The 20,596-nt window shown below is 37.8% G+C and overlaps 2 protein-coding genes across 2 annotated transcripts in view; one reads left to right on the top strand and one right to left on the bottom strand.

Annotated features, from left to right (window-relative positions):
• Positions 1 to 14,573, bottom strand: part of mindy3 (MINDY lysine 48 deubiquitinase 3) — a 40,214-nt gene extending 25,641 nt beyond the window's left edge. The window contains exons 1-10 of the mRNA XM_042741113.1: positions 13,815 to 14,573; positions 13,460 to 13,539; positions 10,911 to 10,971; positions 9,754 to 9,930; positions 6,811 to 6,862; positions 6,467 to 6,581; positions 5,444 to 5,517; positions 5,144 to 5,223; positions 4,813 to 4,883; positions 2,616 to 2,696 (exon numbers count right to left, since the gene is read on the bottom strand). Of these exons, the coding sequence (XP_042597047.1) occupies positions 2,616 to 2,696; positions 4,813 to 4,883; positions 5,144 to 5,223; positions 5,444 to 5,517; positions 6,467 to 6,581; positions 6,811 to 6,862; positions 9,754 to 9,930; positions 10,911 to 10,971; positions 13,460 to 13,539; positions 13,815 to 13,908 (885 nt within the window). The 5' untranslated portion in view covers positions 13,909 to 14,573. The remainder of the gene's footprint in view (positions 1 to 2,615; positions 2,697 to 4,812; positions 4,884 to 5,143; positions 5,224 to 5,443; positions 5,518 to 6,466; positions 6,582 to 6,810; positions 6,863 to 9,753; positions 9,931 to 10,910; positions 10,972 to 13,459; positions 13,540 to 13,814) is intronic.
• Positions 14,574 to 15,327: 754 nt separating this feature from the next.
• The window catches only part of si:dkey-12j5.1 (probable assembly chaperone of rpl4), an 82,501-nt gene continuing 77,232 nt past the window's right edge, over positions 15,328 to 20,596 (top strand). The window contains exons 1-4 of the mRNA XM_042741112.1: positions 15,328 to 15,523; positions 15,875 to 15,975; positions 17,359 to 17,505; positions 17,656 to 17,805. Of these exons, the coding sequence (XP_042597046.1) occupies positions 15,457 to 15,523; positions 15,875 to 15,975; positions 17,359 to 17,505; positions 17,656 to 17,805 (465 nt within the window). The 5' untranslated portion in view covers positions 15,328 to 15,456. The remainder of the gene's footprint in view (positions 15,524 to 15,874; positions 15,976 to 17,358; positions 17,506 to 17,655; positions 17,806 to 20,596) is intronic.

The following is a 20,596-nucleotide window of genomic DNA, read 5'->3' as shown; positions in this document are numbered from 1 at the left end:
AGACATCAATGATGAAAGACTCAAGTCAAATACATTAAAGCACTGCTGCTTCAAGTCCATTATGCTTTAACAGTAAATCAACCAGTCCTGTTCAGAGACCTGTCTTTTTTTAAATAATAGATAACTACTTTCTAAGTACTTTATGTTAGTGCTACCTGCAGTACAGCAACATGGTAACACTGGTTATTTTGTAACTGTATAACTTCGGCTCAAATATTTTGACACATTTAAAGGAAACATTCACTGCATTTTATAGAATAAAAAAAAAAAAAAAATAGTTATGCTGGATCTGCAATAAAAAATTGGCTAGTTTAAATTTAAAAAATATAATTAATACTAATGATAAGAGTACTCCATTACTGTCAGAAAATTACCTGACCAGGAAGGAAACAAATCATGGACAAAAAGAGTCTCTAGTGGGCAAATGCCGGATGAGGATAATGTACTGACAGTAAATGGCCTTAAGTGTAAGACCATGATTAATGCTTGCTGTCAATCTCATTTGCCTCCAGGTGGAAACTTTTATGAGAAACAAGCATTTCCTCTGTTGAGTAAAGGGATAAAACACACGGGTACTCACACAAAACTCTGTAAACACTGTAATCCAGTGGGTTTTAAAAAGCCTTGCTCTCCTGTAATTGAATAAAGCTTCAAGCCATGAGAAGTCATGCATTACTGTGACTTTACCAAATGGCGACAACAACAAAATGATAAAGAACACAAGTGTCACCATTTCCAATTTATACTTACAGTCTGAAGATGGAACATACCCCTATCCCAGAGTACTAAACCTCAGGGCATAACATGTCCCATACCATTTCTGCTGTGAACATGAATGATACCTCAAATAGTGCAGCTTGAGGTGTGCTATTACTTTTCCAAGCAATGGGACGAGGGCTTTCAACTGGGCAACAATAAAACGCCTGAAAAAATGCACTGAAAGATGGACCCAGGCCATATCTAGTGACCACAATATCACAGAGACCTGGAGTGGTCTCTTTTGGCCAGTTGAGCAAGTACCATCTAGCAACCTAGCAACTAGGGCTGGGGGATATGGCCAAAAACATTATTACAATAGTTTCCCCATATCATATGGCATTGATTAAACTCCACAGAGAAACTTACATTTTAATTTAGGGAACCATAAAATCCATTTTATTTTTCCCGAAATTCTGTTTTCTGTGTGCACCAATCCTTCACACAGAGACACATAGAATTTCAAGTCAAGTCAAGTCTGCTTTATTGTCAATTCTTCCACATGTACAGTACATACATACAGAGAATTGAAATTGCGTTACTCTCAGACCCATGGTGCAAACAGGTAACACTAAAATCTAAATTCTTAAATACACTATACAAATAAGTTTTTAAAATCTATAAAAAAATATATTAATAAAAAAAAAAAACCTTAAATAAAGCAGCGCAAGGCACAGGGCAGATAGAGTGCAAACCAGTGAGGTGAACAAACAGTGCAGACAAAAAGATTGTAGTGAAAAAAAAAAAAAAAAAAAAAAGATTGAGGCAGTGAGCAGACCAATGCTGCACAAAGTGACTGTTGCATGTTACCGTATGTTAGTGGGAGGGGGGAGTGGAAGGACCTGGGGATGTGGGACCTGGAGTGGGGGGTGGGGGGTTCATAGTTCAGTGGTGTCTGGGGCAGAAGAGGGGAGGGGGGGCAAGTTCGGGAGCGAGTTCAGCTTCCTGACAGCCTGATGAATGAAGATGTCCTTCAGTATGCTGGTCCTGGCCTGGAGACTCCAGTCTCCTCCCTGATGGCAGCAGACTGAAGAAGCTGTGTGACGGGTGAGTGGGATCACCTGCAATGCAGAGGGCTTTACGGGTGAGACGGGTTATGTAAATGTCCTGGAGGGAGGGGAGAGAGACACCAATGATCTTCTCAGCTGCTCTCACTATGCGTTGAAGAGTCTTCCGGCAGGACACGTTGCAAGTACCATACCACACAGTGATGCAGCTAGTCAGGATATTTTTTATTTATTTATTTATTTTTTTCAAGTTGCAGACTTATTAGCGACATGCATTGACTGGCTGTTTTATTTCTGCTGTATGACAGGCTGCCAGATTAACCCATACAGAGTAAAAATGCCTCTGTATCTTAATCTCAATCTTAAAATGATATCGTTTTCTGCTCAGCCCTAATGGCAACACTCTGGAAGTCTGTGGAATCAATACAGTTCTCACATCCATCATAAGGACACGCTTTAACACCAAGTACTACAGTTACATGAACTGACATTTCCACTCAGACCCGAGATACACCTCACATCAGCCATCCCTCTCTGTGAGCATGTCGGAGTGCCAAATCTGACCGCATGCCGTGGGGGCTGAAGCCAGGACACACCACACTGGATGCCTTATAAGTCCAAAAACCTCTTTCTGCCTCTCATCATCCAGCCCATACTCCCCCACTCTTTCTTCTTTTCTCTTCCAGAAGACGTCTAAAGCACTAAATCTATTAGCTAGCACATTCTTTTGTTTTTGCGTCTTCACTCAATAACGAAATAAAAGAAAAGTAAACTGCCAGACTGTTTCAGATAAGAAAGAAAGAGAGTAGAAGAGTGAGGGAAGAAAGAAAGGAGCTTATTTTCTTTACTCACCTTAGTGAAGAATACTGAAAGATGAGTTTCGCTGCCAAGGATCCAAATAGGGAACTTTGGAGATTTGAGAAATGCGCCAACCTTTAAAAGCAGGAAAAAAAGAAACAGCAGTTGAGCGCCAATCTCCATACCGATGCCATGACGGCCTGGCCAGCCACATTCCAGAACCATCACGAACAGGTTGATTCACTGCGATAAGTTGATTGGTAATACTTACAGGAACTGTCAAATATTAAATCATTCTGCTTATGAAAATGATATGAAACCAATTTACACATTAAACACTAGAACTGATTATGAAAGGTTGATTGTATTATATGAGCACTGAAACATGTTGTACATCAGGGGTGGTGAACATCAACTCCTGGCTATATATGGCATCAGAGACCATTTAAACACTCTTGCAAGGCCATAATAAATATATAAATATATGTATGTACGTGTGTGACCCTGGACCACAAAACCTAGTGTCTTAAGTGTCAATTTTTCGAAATTGAGATTTATACATCATCTAAAAGGTGAATAAATAAGCTTTCCATTGATGGTTTGTTAGGATAGGACAATATTTGAAAATCTGGAATCTGAGGGTGCAAAAAAATCAAAATATTGAGAAAATTGCCTTTAAAGTTGTCCAAATGAATTCTTAGCAATACATATTACTAAGCAAAAATTAAGTTTTGATATATTTACGGTAGAATATTTACAAAATATCTTCATGGAACATGATCATTACTTAATATCCTAATGATTTTTAGCATAAAAGAAAAATCTATCATTTTGATCCATACAATGTATTTTTGGTTATTGCTACAAATATACCCCAGTGACTTAATACTGGTTTTGTCATCCAGGGTCACACACATATATATATATATATATATACACACACACACACACACACACACACACACACACACGCATATACTGTACATACACATATCTTACTGACCCCAAACCTTTGAACGGCAGTCTATATGAATGGCTCGTTATGAAAAAGGTTCCACACCCCTGATCCACATTACAAATGCTGCACGCACAGGAAACCACATCCACCAATCAAAACCAAATTAAAATGGAATGAGATGAGAGTCAGCAGTTTAACACAAGACTGTAGAATTATTCAAGAAAACAGAGTTCAAAGTGTAGCTCCGCACACTCTTCACCTACAGCTCGATCTCCAGCAGTGCATCCAAACACTGAAAGCCCTCACACTCAGCTCACATCACTCAACAGGTGAGTATCAGCAGCAGATTTGGGCGGGAGGGCGTTCCAGGGGTGTGCAGATTAAAATGATCATGAATATTGTGATGGAGGCTCGGATGGTTCTAAATATGAGGCGATACATTCCTGCATTCCTCTAGTCCAAACATAGCTCACAGCACATATCCTGAAGCTCTGCTCAGCACAGCGCCATTCAAAACAAAGCAGCTTCTTAATTACTTTCTCCACAGGTTAAAACAATAGAGTCAATTCCTGCCCAGGCTCATAAAACATACAGGATGCATGCGCTAGGTGCCAGATCTCTGATGTTTACCCTTTAGAGGGCAACACATTGGTTTGGGAGCAGAGAGGCATTTAACTTCTGAAAAACTAACTAAAAATAAAAGAAAAATGAGAAGTGAAAAGATGATAAAATAAGAAACAGTAAACAGAAGAGAAAAAGGAAGGACGGGAACAAAAATAAAATAAAAAACTAAACTAAACAAAGAATAGACAAAAAAAAAAAAAAAAAAAAAAAAAAAAAAAAAAAAAAAAAAAAACACACAGAATTCTAAATTTCCATAATTGTTTTGTGTGCGAGAACTAACCTAGAGAATGTCTGTTCCTCATCATAAAAATTCTTCAAAAACTGAAAAGAAAAAAGAAAAAAAAAAGAAAGAAACCAGCCTGACAGAGTGATGACTGTCACACTAGTCTGTTCAATGCATTCAGTATTTCAGTAGGTTATGTTGCAATTACATTTCACAAATTCCCTGTACGTGTTCCCTGAGATGTATGGCTGGAAAACAGCAAAACCACAAAGAAACTGTGAGCTTTGGCATCTACACACTCTGCATCTTTCACACAACACTTGCCAAAATTGGTTTTCAGATTTATCTACACTGTAGACAGTGAGAACACATCTATATCACATGAATTACAACTCTAACTACAGTATTGTAAGCTACTGTGATGGTGCTTAAGAGTAGACACCCACCTTGCAATAGCGCAGTGACTCCATTAGTGTGAGGAAGCCAACAGATGCCTGCTGATGGATGCCATGAAGCTCTAGAGCAAACAAAAATAAAAGAATAATTAAATTCCTGTCAACTGCACAAAAATAAAAAGTCTAACACAGAAGACTTTGAAACCTAATGATCCTAGCATTCTCTCAGCAGGCATTTTTTAAGTGTGTTAAAACTTGAGCAAAATATTAGCTAATGCTGCCACCAAGTGGTCTGCAACAGTAGAACCTACTGTGACTCCAGTTAATTCAAACAAACAGCATGTCAACACATTAATATATTAAGTAAAAACATGAAGCATACTCATTCCAGAACATTCTCTATCACCGTCCCACACGTTAGACACGGCATGACCGGTCACCAGAAGGTTGATTAGACTCTGGCTAAAAAGTAGGGAAAGAAAAGGTTAACAAAACAGTCAGCACTCACTATAAATGTACATTTCAGCTTAATATATTTTTTTAATGTGTTATGATAAAGAGTGCTATAAAACAGCATTACACAACACAAGATAAATCTATCAGAATACAATCCGATAATTAAAACAGCTGCCTAAAATCACACAATCACGCTAAGAACTTGAAAACCCATCATGCATTTTACCTGCCGTGGCCGTACACAGGGTCAATCAGAGGTTCAGAGGTGTCTTCAATCTCATTCTTTATGTTCTCAATTCCCTATGATTTCAAGTCAGACCATAAATACAAACACACAGACACATGAATGAGCATAGCGGGCAAATGACATGCACTACAAAGGGCATACTTTTCCATGTATGCTATTGTTCAAAAGTTTGGGGTCAGTTATTTATTTATTTATTCACTTTTTAACGCATCAAGGCTATTATCATGGCAATCTCAGAATAAATTACACAAAGTATACAATTAATAAAAAGTTATAAAATATGTTTCAGATCTACACTAGACAAAAAAAAATTCTAAAATACATTCAGGTGACATTTTTAAATAAATCATTTAAACACACCTCTGAATAAAACCATTGTCATTTATATTAAAAACTGTACAATCCAATAAAATATGCTTCACAGTCATTTTAGTTTGGGTCAGTAATATCTTTTTGTCTTTTGGCTGCTTAAAATTCTGCTTTGCCAAAATAATTAATTAATTTTAAAATGTATTAAAACTAATAAAACAATTATTTTAAAATGTATTAAACGATTTTAAACAATATTACTCTTTTTACTGTATTTCTATGGTGAGCATAAGAGACTTCTTTCAAAAACAACAAAACAATTACTAATATAAAACAATTATTTTAAATTGTATTAATATTAAACAATATCATTGTTTATACTGTATTTCTATGGTGAGCACAAGATACTTCTTTCAAAAACAACAAAACAATTACTAATATAAAACAATTATTTTAAATTGTATTAATATTATACAATATTACTGTTTTTACTGTATTTCTGTGGTGAGCATAAGAGACTTCTTTCAAAAACAGACAAACCAAAATATCTTACCCCAAACTTTTGAACAGTACTGTAGTGTAGATGAGAGGTTGCTACCATGCAAGCTCATTATTCTCTTGTTGTTTTTTAAAAAAAGGAATTTTCAAAAACTGGCAAAAAAAATTTCATGGGCGGAAAATGTAAAGTTATACCTTTGTAAGTATGACAGAGTACAGAAATAGCAGAACACCAAATTTGTTCTTCCAAGTGTCGTACAGTGACAACACCACCTCTCTCAATTCCGCATCAGTCCTGAGAGTCCTCTTCCTGAGGAAGGAGCAACCACAATTCAACTATCTATTGGGAAAGATCCTTACTGGGTTTTTTTTAAGCTGCACCCCTTATTTAATTGTGAAATTTGTTGTTTCTGCACTACTGGAGATTTCTGCCAAGAATTTGCATATTTGTAACACAAGGGGAAGGAAAGGTTAAGCCAGTGAAGACATAAGGAAAGAGAAACAATAAGGAAGTGTGCAAAGAGAGTTTGTGCACTTACTGTATGACGCTGTGAAACCTCTCAAAGCCAAGCTCCTCAGCAGCCAAAGCAGCTACACACACACCATGCAAAAACACAACAGTCCAGAAAAAAATATTTGTAAGTTCACGGTTAATAAGAATACACATCTCTCACAAGTTTATACTAGCATGCTGTGTTGGATCATCTACTGTAAATGTGTGCATTCAATGTGAAAAGAGAGTTAAGATATACCAGACATTACGGATCAGTGTTAGGTAGGGGTGTGCCATATCATACCATTTACATTAACACTGGTATACATTTTTATATGATAATAAAGTGTCATATCACTTAGGGTTGTGCAGACGATAGTATTGTGTATCGACGATAGCCAGAGATAGACGATAGCAGATGTTTTTCTTGATAGTCAAGACGATATTAGGCTCATTCTTCTATAAATGTATTAAATTATAATAATAATTATTATTTTTATCAGGCGGGCTATTACAATTCAGCTATCAAATTGCCCCGCTATTTCACTTTCACACACGCGCGCAAATGAGTATTAGAGCCTGTAGCCGGTGAAGGAGTCTTCAACCACAAACAGACATACATCGTCTGCTGATATAAGGTATTTCATTGCAATTTAACAAGTAATCTGAACAGCCTATACATTTGCAATATTTTAAACGAGCCCTCACTAACTGAGTTTAATAACACAGTTATGTTAGAATGCATCTTCGGCTCAGGCGCGCAGTCCGGAGTGCTGTATGACTGATGTATCTGTTCAATTTAACTTTACTCCAAATATATGAACTTACCTTAAATACTTTATATTAAACATGTTCGTTTATGTCCAATATTTAGTGTTAAACTGTCGTTTTTTTTAGTTGGAATCTACTATTGATTTTCACCGTTGATTTTGCAGAACATTTAGACTGATAACTTCCGTGGCGCAGATGGGGCTAATTTGTCACAGGACGCACGGTATGACAGTTGTGTCCGACTGTATATGAACTAGCTGTTTTAAATACAGTATTTTTATATTTAACATGTTAGTTTTTTAGTATGTTTGAAAGTATATTTTTTTGATTACTGATGCTTCCATAGGCTCACTCTCGCGCACCTGCGTGGTTTATTAAAACACCAAGTAGTTAGGCTAAGACAAGTACAGAGAGTCTCTCTCTTGCACCACCCATGCACGATGATATCATGTATCGTCGATCTCGTGGGCTGACGATATGACGATTTAAAAAATGACCATATTACCCATCACAAATATGATATCAATGATATAGTGATGCAATGATGTTCGGTGAGGGATGCACCGAATGTTCGGCAGCCGAAATTATTAGGCCAAAAATAGCAAAATAAGCTCTTTCTGTGTTCGGCAATAAGCAAAAAGACCGAATAAATTGTAGCAAACAATGATGTGACGCGATCAAATAGAGGCGCGCACTAATGCAGCAAACATTACGGCCATGTGGAAGCATTTAAAGTCTGGGATACACCAAGCCGACTTCAAAGAACTAGCGGTGACGAAAGCCGATGGTGTTGTCGCCTCGCGTCGGCAGCGTCAGACCAAAAAGTTGTGCTGGAACACACAGCACAGACTACAGCCGATGGCAAACTAACACATGCGCTCTGCACATGCGTGAGAGGAACGAGCTGTTCATATCAGCAGCTATTAATAGTATATATTCGTCATTCAAAAGGAGAAACCGAAACAAAGATATACGAGATAAATGCAGATACACGAAATGTAAACAAAGCAGTGCTTGCTTACCATTTTTAATATCAGTAACATTGTTAACTTTAATCATTTTAAGTGGCTCATGTTGTTCTGAAAACATTTGCGTAGTAGAATGATTGGGAAAGATCACATAACATTTAAACAGCCTTCGGGCTTAAAACTGTCCGAGAAAGACTCAAAAATCATTACAAGCACCGACAGTGAGAGACTGTTTAGTATCTCATGTCTCCGATGAGAAGAGGAAGGGGTGGTTGTTGCTGATTACTGTATGATGATTAAAATTGCGAAATGGCCTTAATTAAATACACTGCAGAACGTAATGTTTTCTAATACACGCATGAATTACATGTGTTCAGACAGCGCTGCACGAGCACTGTCTCGTTAGCCAGGGTTCAAAGTCTAAACCGCGCGTGTTACTCGTCAGTTGCTCAGTAACATTTTTTATGTATTTTTACAAGGCATGTGAAATTGTGATACGTGCATCTTCCCAAATTAGTAATGAGAATAATTTATAAATCTGCTGCTGTCAACAAAAAGAAGCACTGAGGACTTCCTGCGGGTTTCCGTCAAAATAAAAGCTCCATCAACATACATAAATGTTAGCATTGTAATTTTACTGTTGTTCTGTTAAATAAAATAAAAAAGTAAGACAACAATAATGATATTACAACAGCTCTAATAATATATATATTTTTTACATTCATTACTATTACAACTGTTATAAATATTTACACCAACTATTACAACATAGTGTTCAAACTGGGATCTGTAATATTTTCTAATGTTTTAAAAGAATTCCCTTCTGCTCAGCAAGGTTGCATTTATTTGCATGCCTGATTCATGCTCTGGTAACTGGTTACTTTTATAATGATGTAACTCAGTTACTATTTGTGAGAAGTAACTTGTAACTATAACTAATTACTTTTTTAAAGTAACTTGCCCAACATTGTCAATGACAGTAGCTCATTGGAAAATGATGGAAAATGCCCTTCATTGTGTTTGCACTAATAAATGCTACTGCCTGCCAGCTGCAATCACCAATAAAACGTTGTTCCATTTTTTTTTCTATATTGTCATAAATACAATTATCGCAAATATTCTTAAAATAGTGTAATATAATTTTGAGGCTATATCGCCCACCCCTAGTGTTAGGTATTATTAAAAAACTGTCACTTGGCCCTGTTCAGTGTCTGTACAACACTGAGAATGAGTGCTGCTAATTTTCTTACTCGGTGTGTCAGTAGGTTGGCTCGACTCAGGCTCTGGGTGGCTGTCAGTGATGTCACTGCTGTCTGTGGTTTTAGCACGAGGCAATGTGGCCAGGTGAAAGGCCTGTGTCTTACTGAGGCAGGCAGACTCCAGGATCTCACTGAGGGTGGAGCACAGGACTGTCCTCTGCTCTTCCTCTGTAAGGATACACAGAACATATGTCAAGCCACGCATCTGATTTCAGTGCTGCTTCAAAGATTCAAGTCCATCAGTTTTGCCACTAGCTGACGTGTCCCAATATAGTTTCATGCCATTAAAATTAACCGGTATCAGCCAAATATATTAGGAATTAAATAAAAGTTTAAATGAAGTGCACAACTACCTGTTATAAACAAAAAAATAATTAATTGCGTTTGCATACAATCCAAATGTCTTGCAAAAACCCATGAAACTGAAAAGAGGCTGAACAAATTTACATTGGTAGGACATGACTGTTCTTTCTGATTATGACAATCAAACAGCATTCCAAGCAGGATAACAAATGAACACATACTAATGAGGGCATCAGCTAAGAATGTCAAATATGATCATTACAAAGGAGTGAGGAGGAGATGATGGGAGGAGAAGAAAACAAAATCTCTTCAGCTATAAAACAAAAGGACACAGTCTCTCCAACAATGTTGTCACATGTCTTCAACTGAAATTGAAAGTGATCTAAAATATTGGATAAAAAGGCTGGTGTATTACGGCTGACAGGTAATAAAGGTCTTAGAATTCTGTTCTTAGAAGTGGAAAATTCTGCAGGTGATTTATTGACAATGCGCAAAATAAAGAACAAAGACGCAACTGGCGCATTTCCAATTTTATGGACACAGTAAGACTACAATAAAGATATGTACCTTTAATAAGATTCATGATGATGTCTTTCATTTCAGAAATATGATGGGGAATTCTATCATAACAATGCTTAATTTATGTATTGACACCACCTAAATATCAAGTTAATAAATATCTTTGTGTAGTCTTTATAATCTTAATCACAATTTACATTACGTTTATGCTTATTATGTCACTTATGATGAGTTTGAGATGCTCATACATGCCTGGTCTGAGTTTTATTGAGTGCACAAAAGTGGAAACAAGGTGGAATTCCCTTTTAAAATAATGCACAACAAACCTGAGATATCTTTCCAGTTTGAGCCTTCAGTGTTAAACAAAATGTTCTTCAACAGGAAAGCCTGAGAAATAACAAACAAAACATACAAATCAGCAGGGCTCCACTTAACCAGGCAAAAGGAACAATCTGACAACAAAGCACATCTCAGTACGTGTATATATCAGTTCAGATAGCAACTGCTTCTGTGTTACAGAAACAGAGTTAAAGAAAAGACTAAGACATCCTGAGAAATCACAGATCAAGCAGCATTTGTGATAGACTAGTGGCTGGAATACAAAAAATGATTTCAAACCTGAACAGATTTTAAAACAGCAGGTATTGTACACTTGCCAACCTTGTAAGTGGTTACAAAAAACACTAAGCAACTGAGGATCACACACTAGCAGACTTTCAGGTATTTTCTAAACACAAACTCATGCAGAAATATGCTAGGCGATGCATGACAAATGAAAATGTTCTAAATATTAAAATAATATTAAAAATATTAATCAAAATATTAAAAACATTTGATGTTCTACCAACTAGACTAAATCCTTAATCTGACAGGGGGAAAAAATCAGAATCTGTGCCCATCAGACAATATAAGATTTATGAAATTGGTCAACTCCGACCGCTCAGAATCTGCAGACTGATATAAAGACAGGTGACAAATTAAAGGAAAAACTTGAGTATCTTGGCGAGTGTGCCACCACAACAGCTACAGTGAACCCTGGCTTTGATTCGATAAGTCTCTGGATCTCTCTTTGTGGGATTAAATTAGGGCTGAATGATTAATTGCATCTGCGATAATATCGCGATATGAAACAATTTTTCAATCGGAGAGGCTGCGATTACACTCGGTCACGTGACATGCGAGAGTAAAGAGGTGTGTTCGACTTGAAGATCAATTGGTGTATGACATCAAAGTATGGCGAGAGAAAGCATAAGGAGACATCCGCTCTCTTATAGCTCTCGTGGTACTTTGATGACACACACCGATCGGTCTAATCAGTGCTGCTTCAAGTGAAACACATCTAAGCAGTCTTCAGATGAAGCATCAAGTTGGCACGCTACAGTGTTGCCAAGTATGCGGTTTGGGGAACCACTCCAAAAAAACCATGTATTTTACCCCCTGGAACGTGATTTTTCCAGTCGACCCCCCTCGAAACGGTAAACAGCAAAAGGACGTAACTTAGAATGGGAGATGGATGGGTTTGTGAAAGGGAAGAGAAAAGCCATAGATGAAGTCGCACAGACCCCAGGCAGGTGCTGGTCTTTCAAAAGATAAATGCAGAAAAATATGACAAGGCATATTTTGCTCTCGGCTTCACTCACTGTGTATATATCGGATGCTATAGTTGTCTTGTCCTGCTGCAACAGTTCTACTGTACAATGGACGCAAACAAAGTGACCGTTGCAAATCATTGTGTCAGTATGTCATAAATAGAACAAGGCATTAGTTTAATGTTGTTTTGTCGTGTCATGTTGCACCGCGCCACATCTAGTGTAGACAGTGTCACTGATTATGTGTTCTAGGCTACCGTATTTTGCCGCTCGTGTCCGGCGTAGACACTGTGTTTTATGTCGTTGGTGAGGAGGAAAGCCTGTGTGTGTCCTATGCCTTAGCTGACAGCATGAAACCCACAAAAAAAAAAAAAAAAAATAATAATGGTGGTGTTTTTTTCCCTGTAGTTTTTTTTTTTTTTTAATTAAAAAAGAATTATTTTTTTATAATGTTTAGTGAAATTATTTGGCGTTACCAAAAAGTTTGAAAATCATTAGTCTAAAGTTAACAGACAGTTTTTAAAAAGTGCAGTCCACATGTTTACATACGTTTATTACAGTGACTTTGAATTACCGAAAGTAGTGGCCTAGAGAAAAGAACATTTGTTTAATCTATCTAATATTGTGTTGATCATATACTATAGAATGATTTATAGCTTATCTTTGTTGAATAAAACAGAACATAAAGAGCTATAAAAAAAATAACTGCATGCTATATCGCAATATTGGTAAAAAAAGAAAAAGAAAAACTCAATTTGATTTTTTTCCTTCACAAATTCACAAAAACCCCTCCAACATTTAAAGCTAGTTTGTACTTATAATAAACAATATTATAATGCTTTGGTCTGGACACTGGTATAGTTATTCTTCTTGATGATTGTGTCTTTACAATGGCATACACTGTAGAAAAGTCCTACATCACAAGTGTTTTTGGAGACACTTCATCATCTGTTAAACTGTTTGAATACACAGTACTTCTGTCCCTCACAGCCTTGTTTTCACTGCTGTCAAAAATTACCCATTAAACCAATCAATGACCCCATGTGCCCAATGGATGGGACCACTGTCAGTCCTGAAAAGTCCCATCAGGATGGGATAAAGGTAATTTCTTAGAAAAATTATACCGACATGGTTCTGGTTTCTCTGGATTTAATTTGTCATCAACCTTTATATTACATCACTGCAGTGCAGCTTTTATATTTTGGACTTTACAAAGGCGTGGATGAACACATACTTTATTACTGACTAAACATCATAAGCTACGAATAAAAAAATAAGGCGAATACCTGCACAGGTGCAATGACAGCACAAGGTCCACCTTCAAACTGCTCCAGTGCAGAGCGTTCCGCCTCACTAAACACAAAACCTGTGGAAAGAAACACAGTAAACACAAACCACAGTCAATGTCACAAGTCTTAACTTAGCAATTCATCACAATTTATAACTGGGCAAGCAGTCAGCCTGAAGTAACATGGTCTTGGCACTGGTCTTGTTTGCTGACCACTGCAGATTTTACAATACAAGTAATGGATGTATATCCTTTAAAGTGAGAGTTGCAACCTTGAAAATCTGAGTCAGCATTCGTAAGACTTCTTTTAGTATCTATTTATTAAAGCATCAAAAACTATCAAGACCGCTTACCTTGTGACCACCTGCGGAAGAGGGATGCAGGCACTCCTCCGCCACCGGGTCTGCCCCACACCAGATCCACTACTTCTTTATTAGTATCTGACATTTCTGTTCTTGATTTTCGTCAATATTAACTCAAACCATGCATAGAGCAGTGAAGATCCCTGTGACAGCTAACTGCTGTAGTACACGCGACGTGGCTAGCGAAGTCGTCCCGGCCCGCTTTTGTAGTCCGCTCAATCTTGTAGATTTGGCTTGGGTGAGCAGGTGGCATTGGCCACGGATGCGCCACTGATGCGTAAACTGTCCCACAAGCGACGAGTGACTGACCGCTCGCGCCAAAAACGTTTAAGAACGTTAGCTTTTGAACAGCTCTATTAACCTAACGTTACAGGTTCGCTTTGTGTCTGAAATGAATGTTATCTTACGTCTTATGTTGTATTCAGTTCCTTAATTCGAGATTTCTGTTTTGTCTGTTTAACTGGACAGGCCTGGTATGTCCTCGCTGAAGAAACTCACTCACCACATACGGTCTGTGGCTTGTTGCGTTATTAAACGTCCAAAACAAACGTTTAGCTCGTTCCTCCGACAGCCCGTTTTAAGAGTAACGTTAGTCAACGACTGTCAACTCTGCTCGACAACACCCAAAGAAAATACGGAGAAATTCAATGGAAAAATGCTCGCTGAGGTAACTGCAGAGGGTCTATGATCCATTCAGTTTATTTACTACGTGCCACTGCCACCACCTCAAGTTCGACTTTGTGAGAGATTGGTTCAAATCGAGAAGGTTCTGGTCACGTCGAGCGAGAGAGAGCTCTGATTGGTTATTCCGCCCATCAATCACACGGCAACGTCGCGTGTTGTGCCCGCCTACAATACGGAGACTTTATACAGAGAGCTTGGCTAAGCAATGTTATATAAGAAAGAGATTAGGCTGCCATAAATTCTTAAAATACCAACTGTGAAGCATTCCCACAGAGGCTATAGTGATGTCTTGCTGACAGTGTAACCTAACAAAGTGTACAGTGAATAGATGGTCAGAAAATAATGGACTATTACCACCTAAACATTGTAAAGAGATGAAAACCACATATTTGCACTGCATAATGCAAGGTACCTTCAGGTAACGAGGCAATTTTGTGAGAACATGATATTTGATATGATATTGTCATTGAAATGGTAAATAATGAAAAATGACTGAATAAACTTCATTTTAAAAACTTACATATTTCATTAGACAACATTTTTGCAGTTTTTATTTATTTACATTTTAGCATGTATAGTCACTTGTTTTCACTACAAATATTTCAGTGAATAAAATAAACTGTATTTAATGAATTCCTTTCCAATGTTTGTACGATGCATTCAAGCAACGTACCTTGCACTGAGAAGAGAAGCAGTTACATGCGTTTCAAAAACAGACGCATACAGACAAAAAAATAAAAATAAATAATAAATAAATAAATAAATACAAAATAAAAAAGATTGGAGACTTTTATTTTGTTAAAGATGTGACTTAACAGGAAGTCAATCCATCTGATTCACGTTGTAGCCCATGCGTACTTTCACGTTGGCAAGTGAACGCACCTCTAGTGGAGAAGTATTTTCCACTTTATAAAAAGTGAAATAAATTCACAGATTGTATCTAACAACAATGGGCGGACAAGCAAAATCTAAAAAGAAAAACAAAGCTAAAAGAAAAGACACTAAACCAACTGGAGGTATGTCCGTTTTAAGAATCTATAGTGTTAAACTGTCTGGTCATATTGCTTTTATTTCACGAAAATAATTACTTTAAAACAGGTATTTTTTTAAATGCCACATTAATTAAACCTGTTTCTTGCTATAGACTGCACCCTGGTATTCACCACTGTTTGCTTTGACAGTAACGGTTTAATGTAAACATGACATTTAATATCCATGTGAGCTGATTAATGCTATGTAGAGTTTACTGAAGAAGGGTTGTCAAGCTTGTCATAGCTGTGCTTAACCTAGACTTATTCACATTTAACAGATTTTGCAGGTAGGTTTCTTATGTGAGTGGTTTGTGAAAATCTGTTCTTGATGTCCAGGTGCCTTGATGTCACCACAGGAGAGAATGAAAGCCAAGATGCAGGAAAGAGCCAAAAAGAAAACAGCTGAAAAATACACAATTGATCAACTAATTGAAAAGGTAATATATTTCCTATAATGACATCTTAAAGGAGCCATGTGTAATGTCTGGCAAAAAAATCAAGTCATACTCCACATTCCATACCAGATGGGGGCAGTATGCCTCAATAAAGTGAATTGGTCTACTCTAGAGTAACAAACGAGAAACGGCATAGTCTCTATGCTCCGCCCCTACCTTCACAACAACCCTAGAGCCATAGCCGAAGCCTAAAGGACGTTTTGCCTCCAGAGGAACGTTGGGTGATGTCAAGTGATTTTGAAACATGACATCTTCAAGCTACTCCCCTTCACCTTTACCAGTGAATATGTTCATATTCGTTTTGTTCATATTACATTTTGAATTGTATATACACATTATTTGAATTAAGTTAATTTGACAGACAGCATTCTGTCAACATCATTGGTCAACATCAGACAGCTGATGTTGACCAAGCTAGCGCCAACCAACGTAACCAGAGCTGCCAACTCTTAAGCATTCACCGTGAGACACACGCAATTGACTCTTTTCACACGCTTTCAAAAACTTGACCGCTCTGAATATAGTGAGTGAGTGCGCGCGCGGCCGGGGCGCTCTCTCTCTCTCTCTCTCTCTCTCTCTCTCTCGGGTTCATTATCATCGAAGACATTTCAAGCTTCTTAGGTAATGTTTACATTTTAGCATCAGCTTGGTAGAGACGGGCTTTGGTAGATAACAGGTGAAAACCGGATTGGATCTGTGGGTAAGTTATAGCTAGCTTACTATCAAACGCAGCTAAGGTTAGCCATCGCTAACATTAGCACGTTTATCGAACAGCCTTCGATACATTTCTATGTTATAACTTCCCGAAAAAAATACGCAAACATATAAAACAAACTTCTAGCGAAATACTAACAGCATCTTACTTACCAATCCAAAAGAAATGTTGCAAGTTCGGAGTCGAAGCTCATTTCTTTCAAGTCCATCAGTTGTCTCCAGCGATGGAAAGCAGTGCCGATGTTTACTCTGTTTCGGCTCCTTTTCTTATCGGATTTGATTTGTGATTCCGAGCGCGGTTGCTTGACATCAGCTTCAAGTACGCCCACAAGCCGTGCGAGTTATTCGTGTATTGCAGGTTGGCTGGTGGTTATGTTGCCCGCATATCGCCTCCCATGGCCGAAACTGGTATTACGACACCTGTCGGGCCGTGGCTAGTAATGCTAATGCTAATTAAGGTTGATATCTCTGCAGCACTATAACTTGACATTTTTTTAATGACATCATCGCCCTTATTTCTTCTCATTCTTTTGATGCGTGTAGGTAATTTTTTGGATATTTTTACCTCAATTTTTACACATGGCACCTTTAAAGTCATGAAATATTAGTGCTTGTTTTCAGACTGTACTACTGTACCTCTTTCCTTCTCAGACGGAAGAGTGTATAGACAACTTTGACTTTGACATGGCCAGGCTGTACTGTCAGCGAGCGCTGGATATTGAAGCCACTAACCTGAACCTCCTGGACATGATGGGGAACATCTGCACTGAGCTGGGAGATATAGAGAAAGCTAAACAGATATCCTTTACACGTACTACCACAGAACATAGAAAACACTTGAATAGGTTTATTCTGTACTATCCTCCTGAAGACTCTAGTCTTTTTTTTTCTTTTTCTTGAAAAGTGTATGACTGTATTTGAATGTTATGGTCCTTAACAGTGGTATACGTGTATCTGAAGGCTGTGGAGCTCAGTCCAGAGGAGGGCCACAGTAAGTACATGTACCTGGGGCAGATTCACACAGGCAAAGAGGCTGTACAATACTTCAGTAAAGGAACTGAGGTCATGCTCAGCGTCATGGACAAACACACCAATGAGGCAAGACACTGCTGATACACAGTTCAAGCATTTTACATAGTTGATATTTGATTTTAGTTGATTATTTCATTTACACATTTGCATACACTACCATTCAAATGTTTGGGATTTTTGAAAGAAATTTGTTTCAAAAAAACAAACAAACAAAAAACTGTAAAATAATTATGTTCCTTTGAACTTTCTATTTAAAGAATTCTGAGAATTTTTATATATATATATATTTATTTTTATATATATATATATACAGTCGTGGCCAAAAGTTTTGAGAATTACATAAATATTGGAAATTGGAAAAGTTGCTGCTTAAGTTTTTATAATAGCAATTTGCATATACTCCAGAATGTTATGAAGAGTGATCAGATGAATTGCATAGTCCTTCTTTGCCATGAAAATTAACTTAATCCCAAAAAAAAACCTTTCCACTGCATTTCATTGCTGTCATTAAAGGACCTGCTGAGATCATTTCAGTAATCATCTTGTTAACTCAGGTGAGAATGTTGACGAGCACAAGGCTGGAGATCATTATGTCAGGCTGATGGGGTTAGAATGACAGACTTGACATGTTAAAAGGAGGGTGATGCTTGAAATCATTGTTCTTCCATTGTTAACCATGGTGACCTGCAAAGAAACGCGTGCAGCCATCATTGCGTTGCATAAAAATGGCTTCACAGGCAAGGATATTGTGGCTACTATGATTGCACCTAAATCAACAATTTATAGGTTCATCAAGAACTTCAAGGAAAGAGGTTCAATTCTTGTAAAGAAGGCTTCAGGGTGTCCAAGAAAGTCCAGCAAGCGCCAGGATCATCTCCTAAAGAGGATTCAGCTGCGGGATCGGAGTGCCACCAGTGCAGAGCTTGCTCAGGAATGGCAGCAGGCAGGTGTGAGCGCATCTGCACGCACAGTGAGGCGAAGACTTTTGGAAGATGGCCTGGTGTCAAGAAGGGCAGCAAAGAAGCCACTTCTCTCCAAAAAAAACATCAGGGACAGATTGATCTTCTGCAGAAAGTATAGTGAATGGACTGCTGAGGACTCGGGCAAAGTCATATTCTCCGATGATGCCCCTTTCCGATTGTTTGGGGCATCTGGAAAAAGTCTTGTCTGGAGAAGAAAAGGTGAGCGCTACCATCAGTCCTGTGTCATGCCAACAGTAAAGCATCCTGACACCATTCATCTGTGGGGTTGCTTCTCATCCAAGGGAGTGGGCTCACTCACAATTCTGCCCAAAAACACAGCCATGAATAAAGAATGGTACCAAAACACCCTACAACAGCAACTTCTTCCAACAATCCAACAACATTTTGGTGAAGAACAATGCATTTTCCAGGCACGATGGAGCACCGTGCCATAAGGCAAAAGTGATAACTAAGTGGCTCGGGGACCAGAATGTTGAAATTTTGGGTCCATGGCCTGGAAACTCCCCAGATCTTAATCCCATTGAGAACTTGTGGTCAATCCTCAAGAGGCGGGTGGACAAACAAAAACCCACTAATTCTGACAAACTCCAAGAAGTGTATTATGAAAGAATGGGTTGCTATCAGTCAGGATTTGGCCCAGAAGTTGATTGAGAGCATGCCCAGTCGAATTGCAGAGGTCCTGAAAAAGAAGGGCCAACACTGCAAATACTGACTCTTTACATAAATGTCATGTAATTGTCGATAAAAGCCTTTGAAACGTATGAAGTGCTTGTAATTATATTTCAGTACATCACAGAAACAACTGAAACAAAGATCTAAAAGCAGTTTAGCAGCAAACTTTTTGAAAACTAATATTTATGTTATTCTCAAAACTTTTGGCCACGACTGTATATATATATATATAATATATCATGGTTTTCACAAAACTATTAAGCAGTACAATTGTTTTCAACAGTGATGATAATAAGAAATGCCATATTAGAATGATTTCTGAAGAAGGAATTGCTCTTGAAAATTCAGATTTGCCATCACAGGAATAAATTAAATTTTTCAAATAGAAAAATAGTTGTTTTAAAGTGTAAATACATGTTGCAAAATTCATGTACTGTATTTTTGATAAAATGAATACAGCTTTGTTCAACATAAGATGCTTGTATCAAATCCCGTTTAAAAAGTCTTACCAACAGCAATCTTTTGTATGGTAGTCTACATGTTATTGGCAGATGCTTTCTTATCAGGAACTTGCAAATCCAGGTAAAATGTAACTGAGACCAGAGATAATTTCACATAGTGAAGTTAAATCCAGGGTTATATGTAGGTAAATAAATATTCCTGGACTTCCATTTAAACAAGTGATGAGTTGATCAGTTAAAAAACTGATGAAGAATCAACCTACTCTGATTAATCTGTGACAACTAGCCCCAGTCTACACTATGTTGTGAAATTTGTGATGACCTACAGTAAAGCAGGTAGCTAATCAGTGTTGCTAAGTCTGCCGTTTCCCTGCAGAATTGGGCTACCTTGACACTGTTGCCGCGGGGTGTTTTTCATGTCCGCGCGTTGAAGCAACCCCAATAATGCGATATTTAGCCCCTGAAATGCAAATTTTACTGGGGGGCCCCACCAAAAAAACATGTATTTTACCCCCCGGAATGCACTTTTTAACGGGGGACCCCCATCAAAACGTAATTGGGCTAGTTTTGGGCCAGTTTGAGTAGCAGTTAGGCGGGTTTTGTTGTGAAAACCTGGCAACCCTGTAGCTAATACTACAAGAGAAGAGCTGAGGTTGATCCTCAAGTGCTGGTCTTAAGTTGCATGTACAGTTCTAGTTTAGTAAATAGAAAAGATAAAAGTACTAAGATGAGTCAGTAAGT

Source organism: Cyprinus carpio, chromosome B16, assembly GCF_018340385.1.
Source record: "Cyprinus carpio isolate SPL01 chromosome B16, ASM1834038v1, whole genome shotgun sequence".
Taxonomy (NCBI): domain Eukaryota; kingdom Metazoa; phylum Chordata; class Actinopteri; order Cypriniformes; family Cyprinidae; genus Cyprinus; species Cyprinus carpio.
Note: the sequence above shows the minus strand (reverse complement) of the source record. Positions and strands in the feature narration are given on the sequence as shown.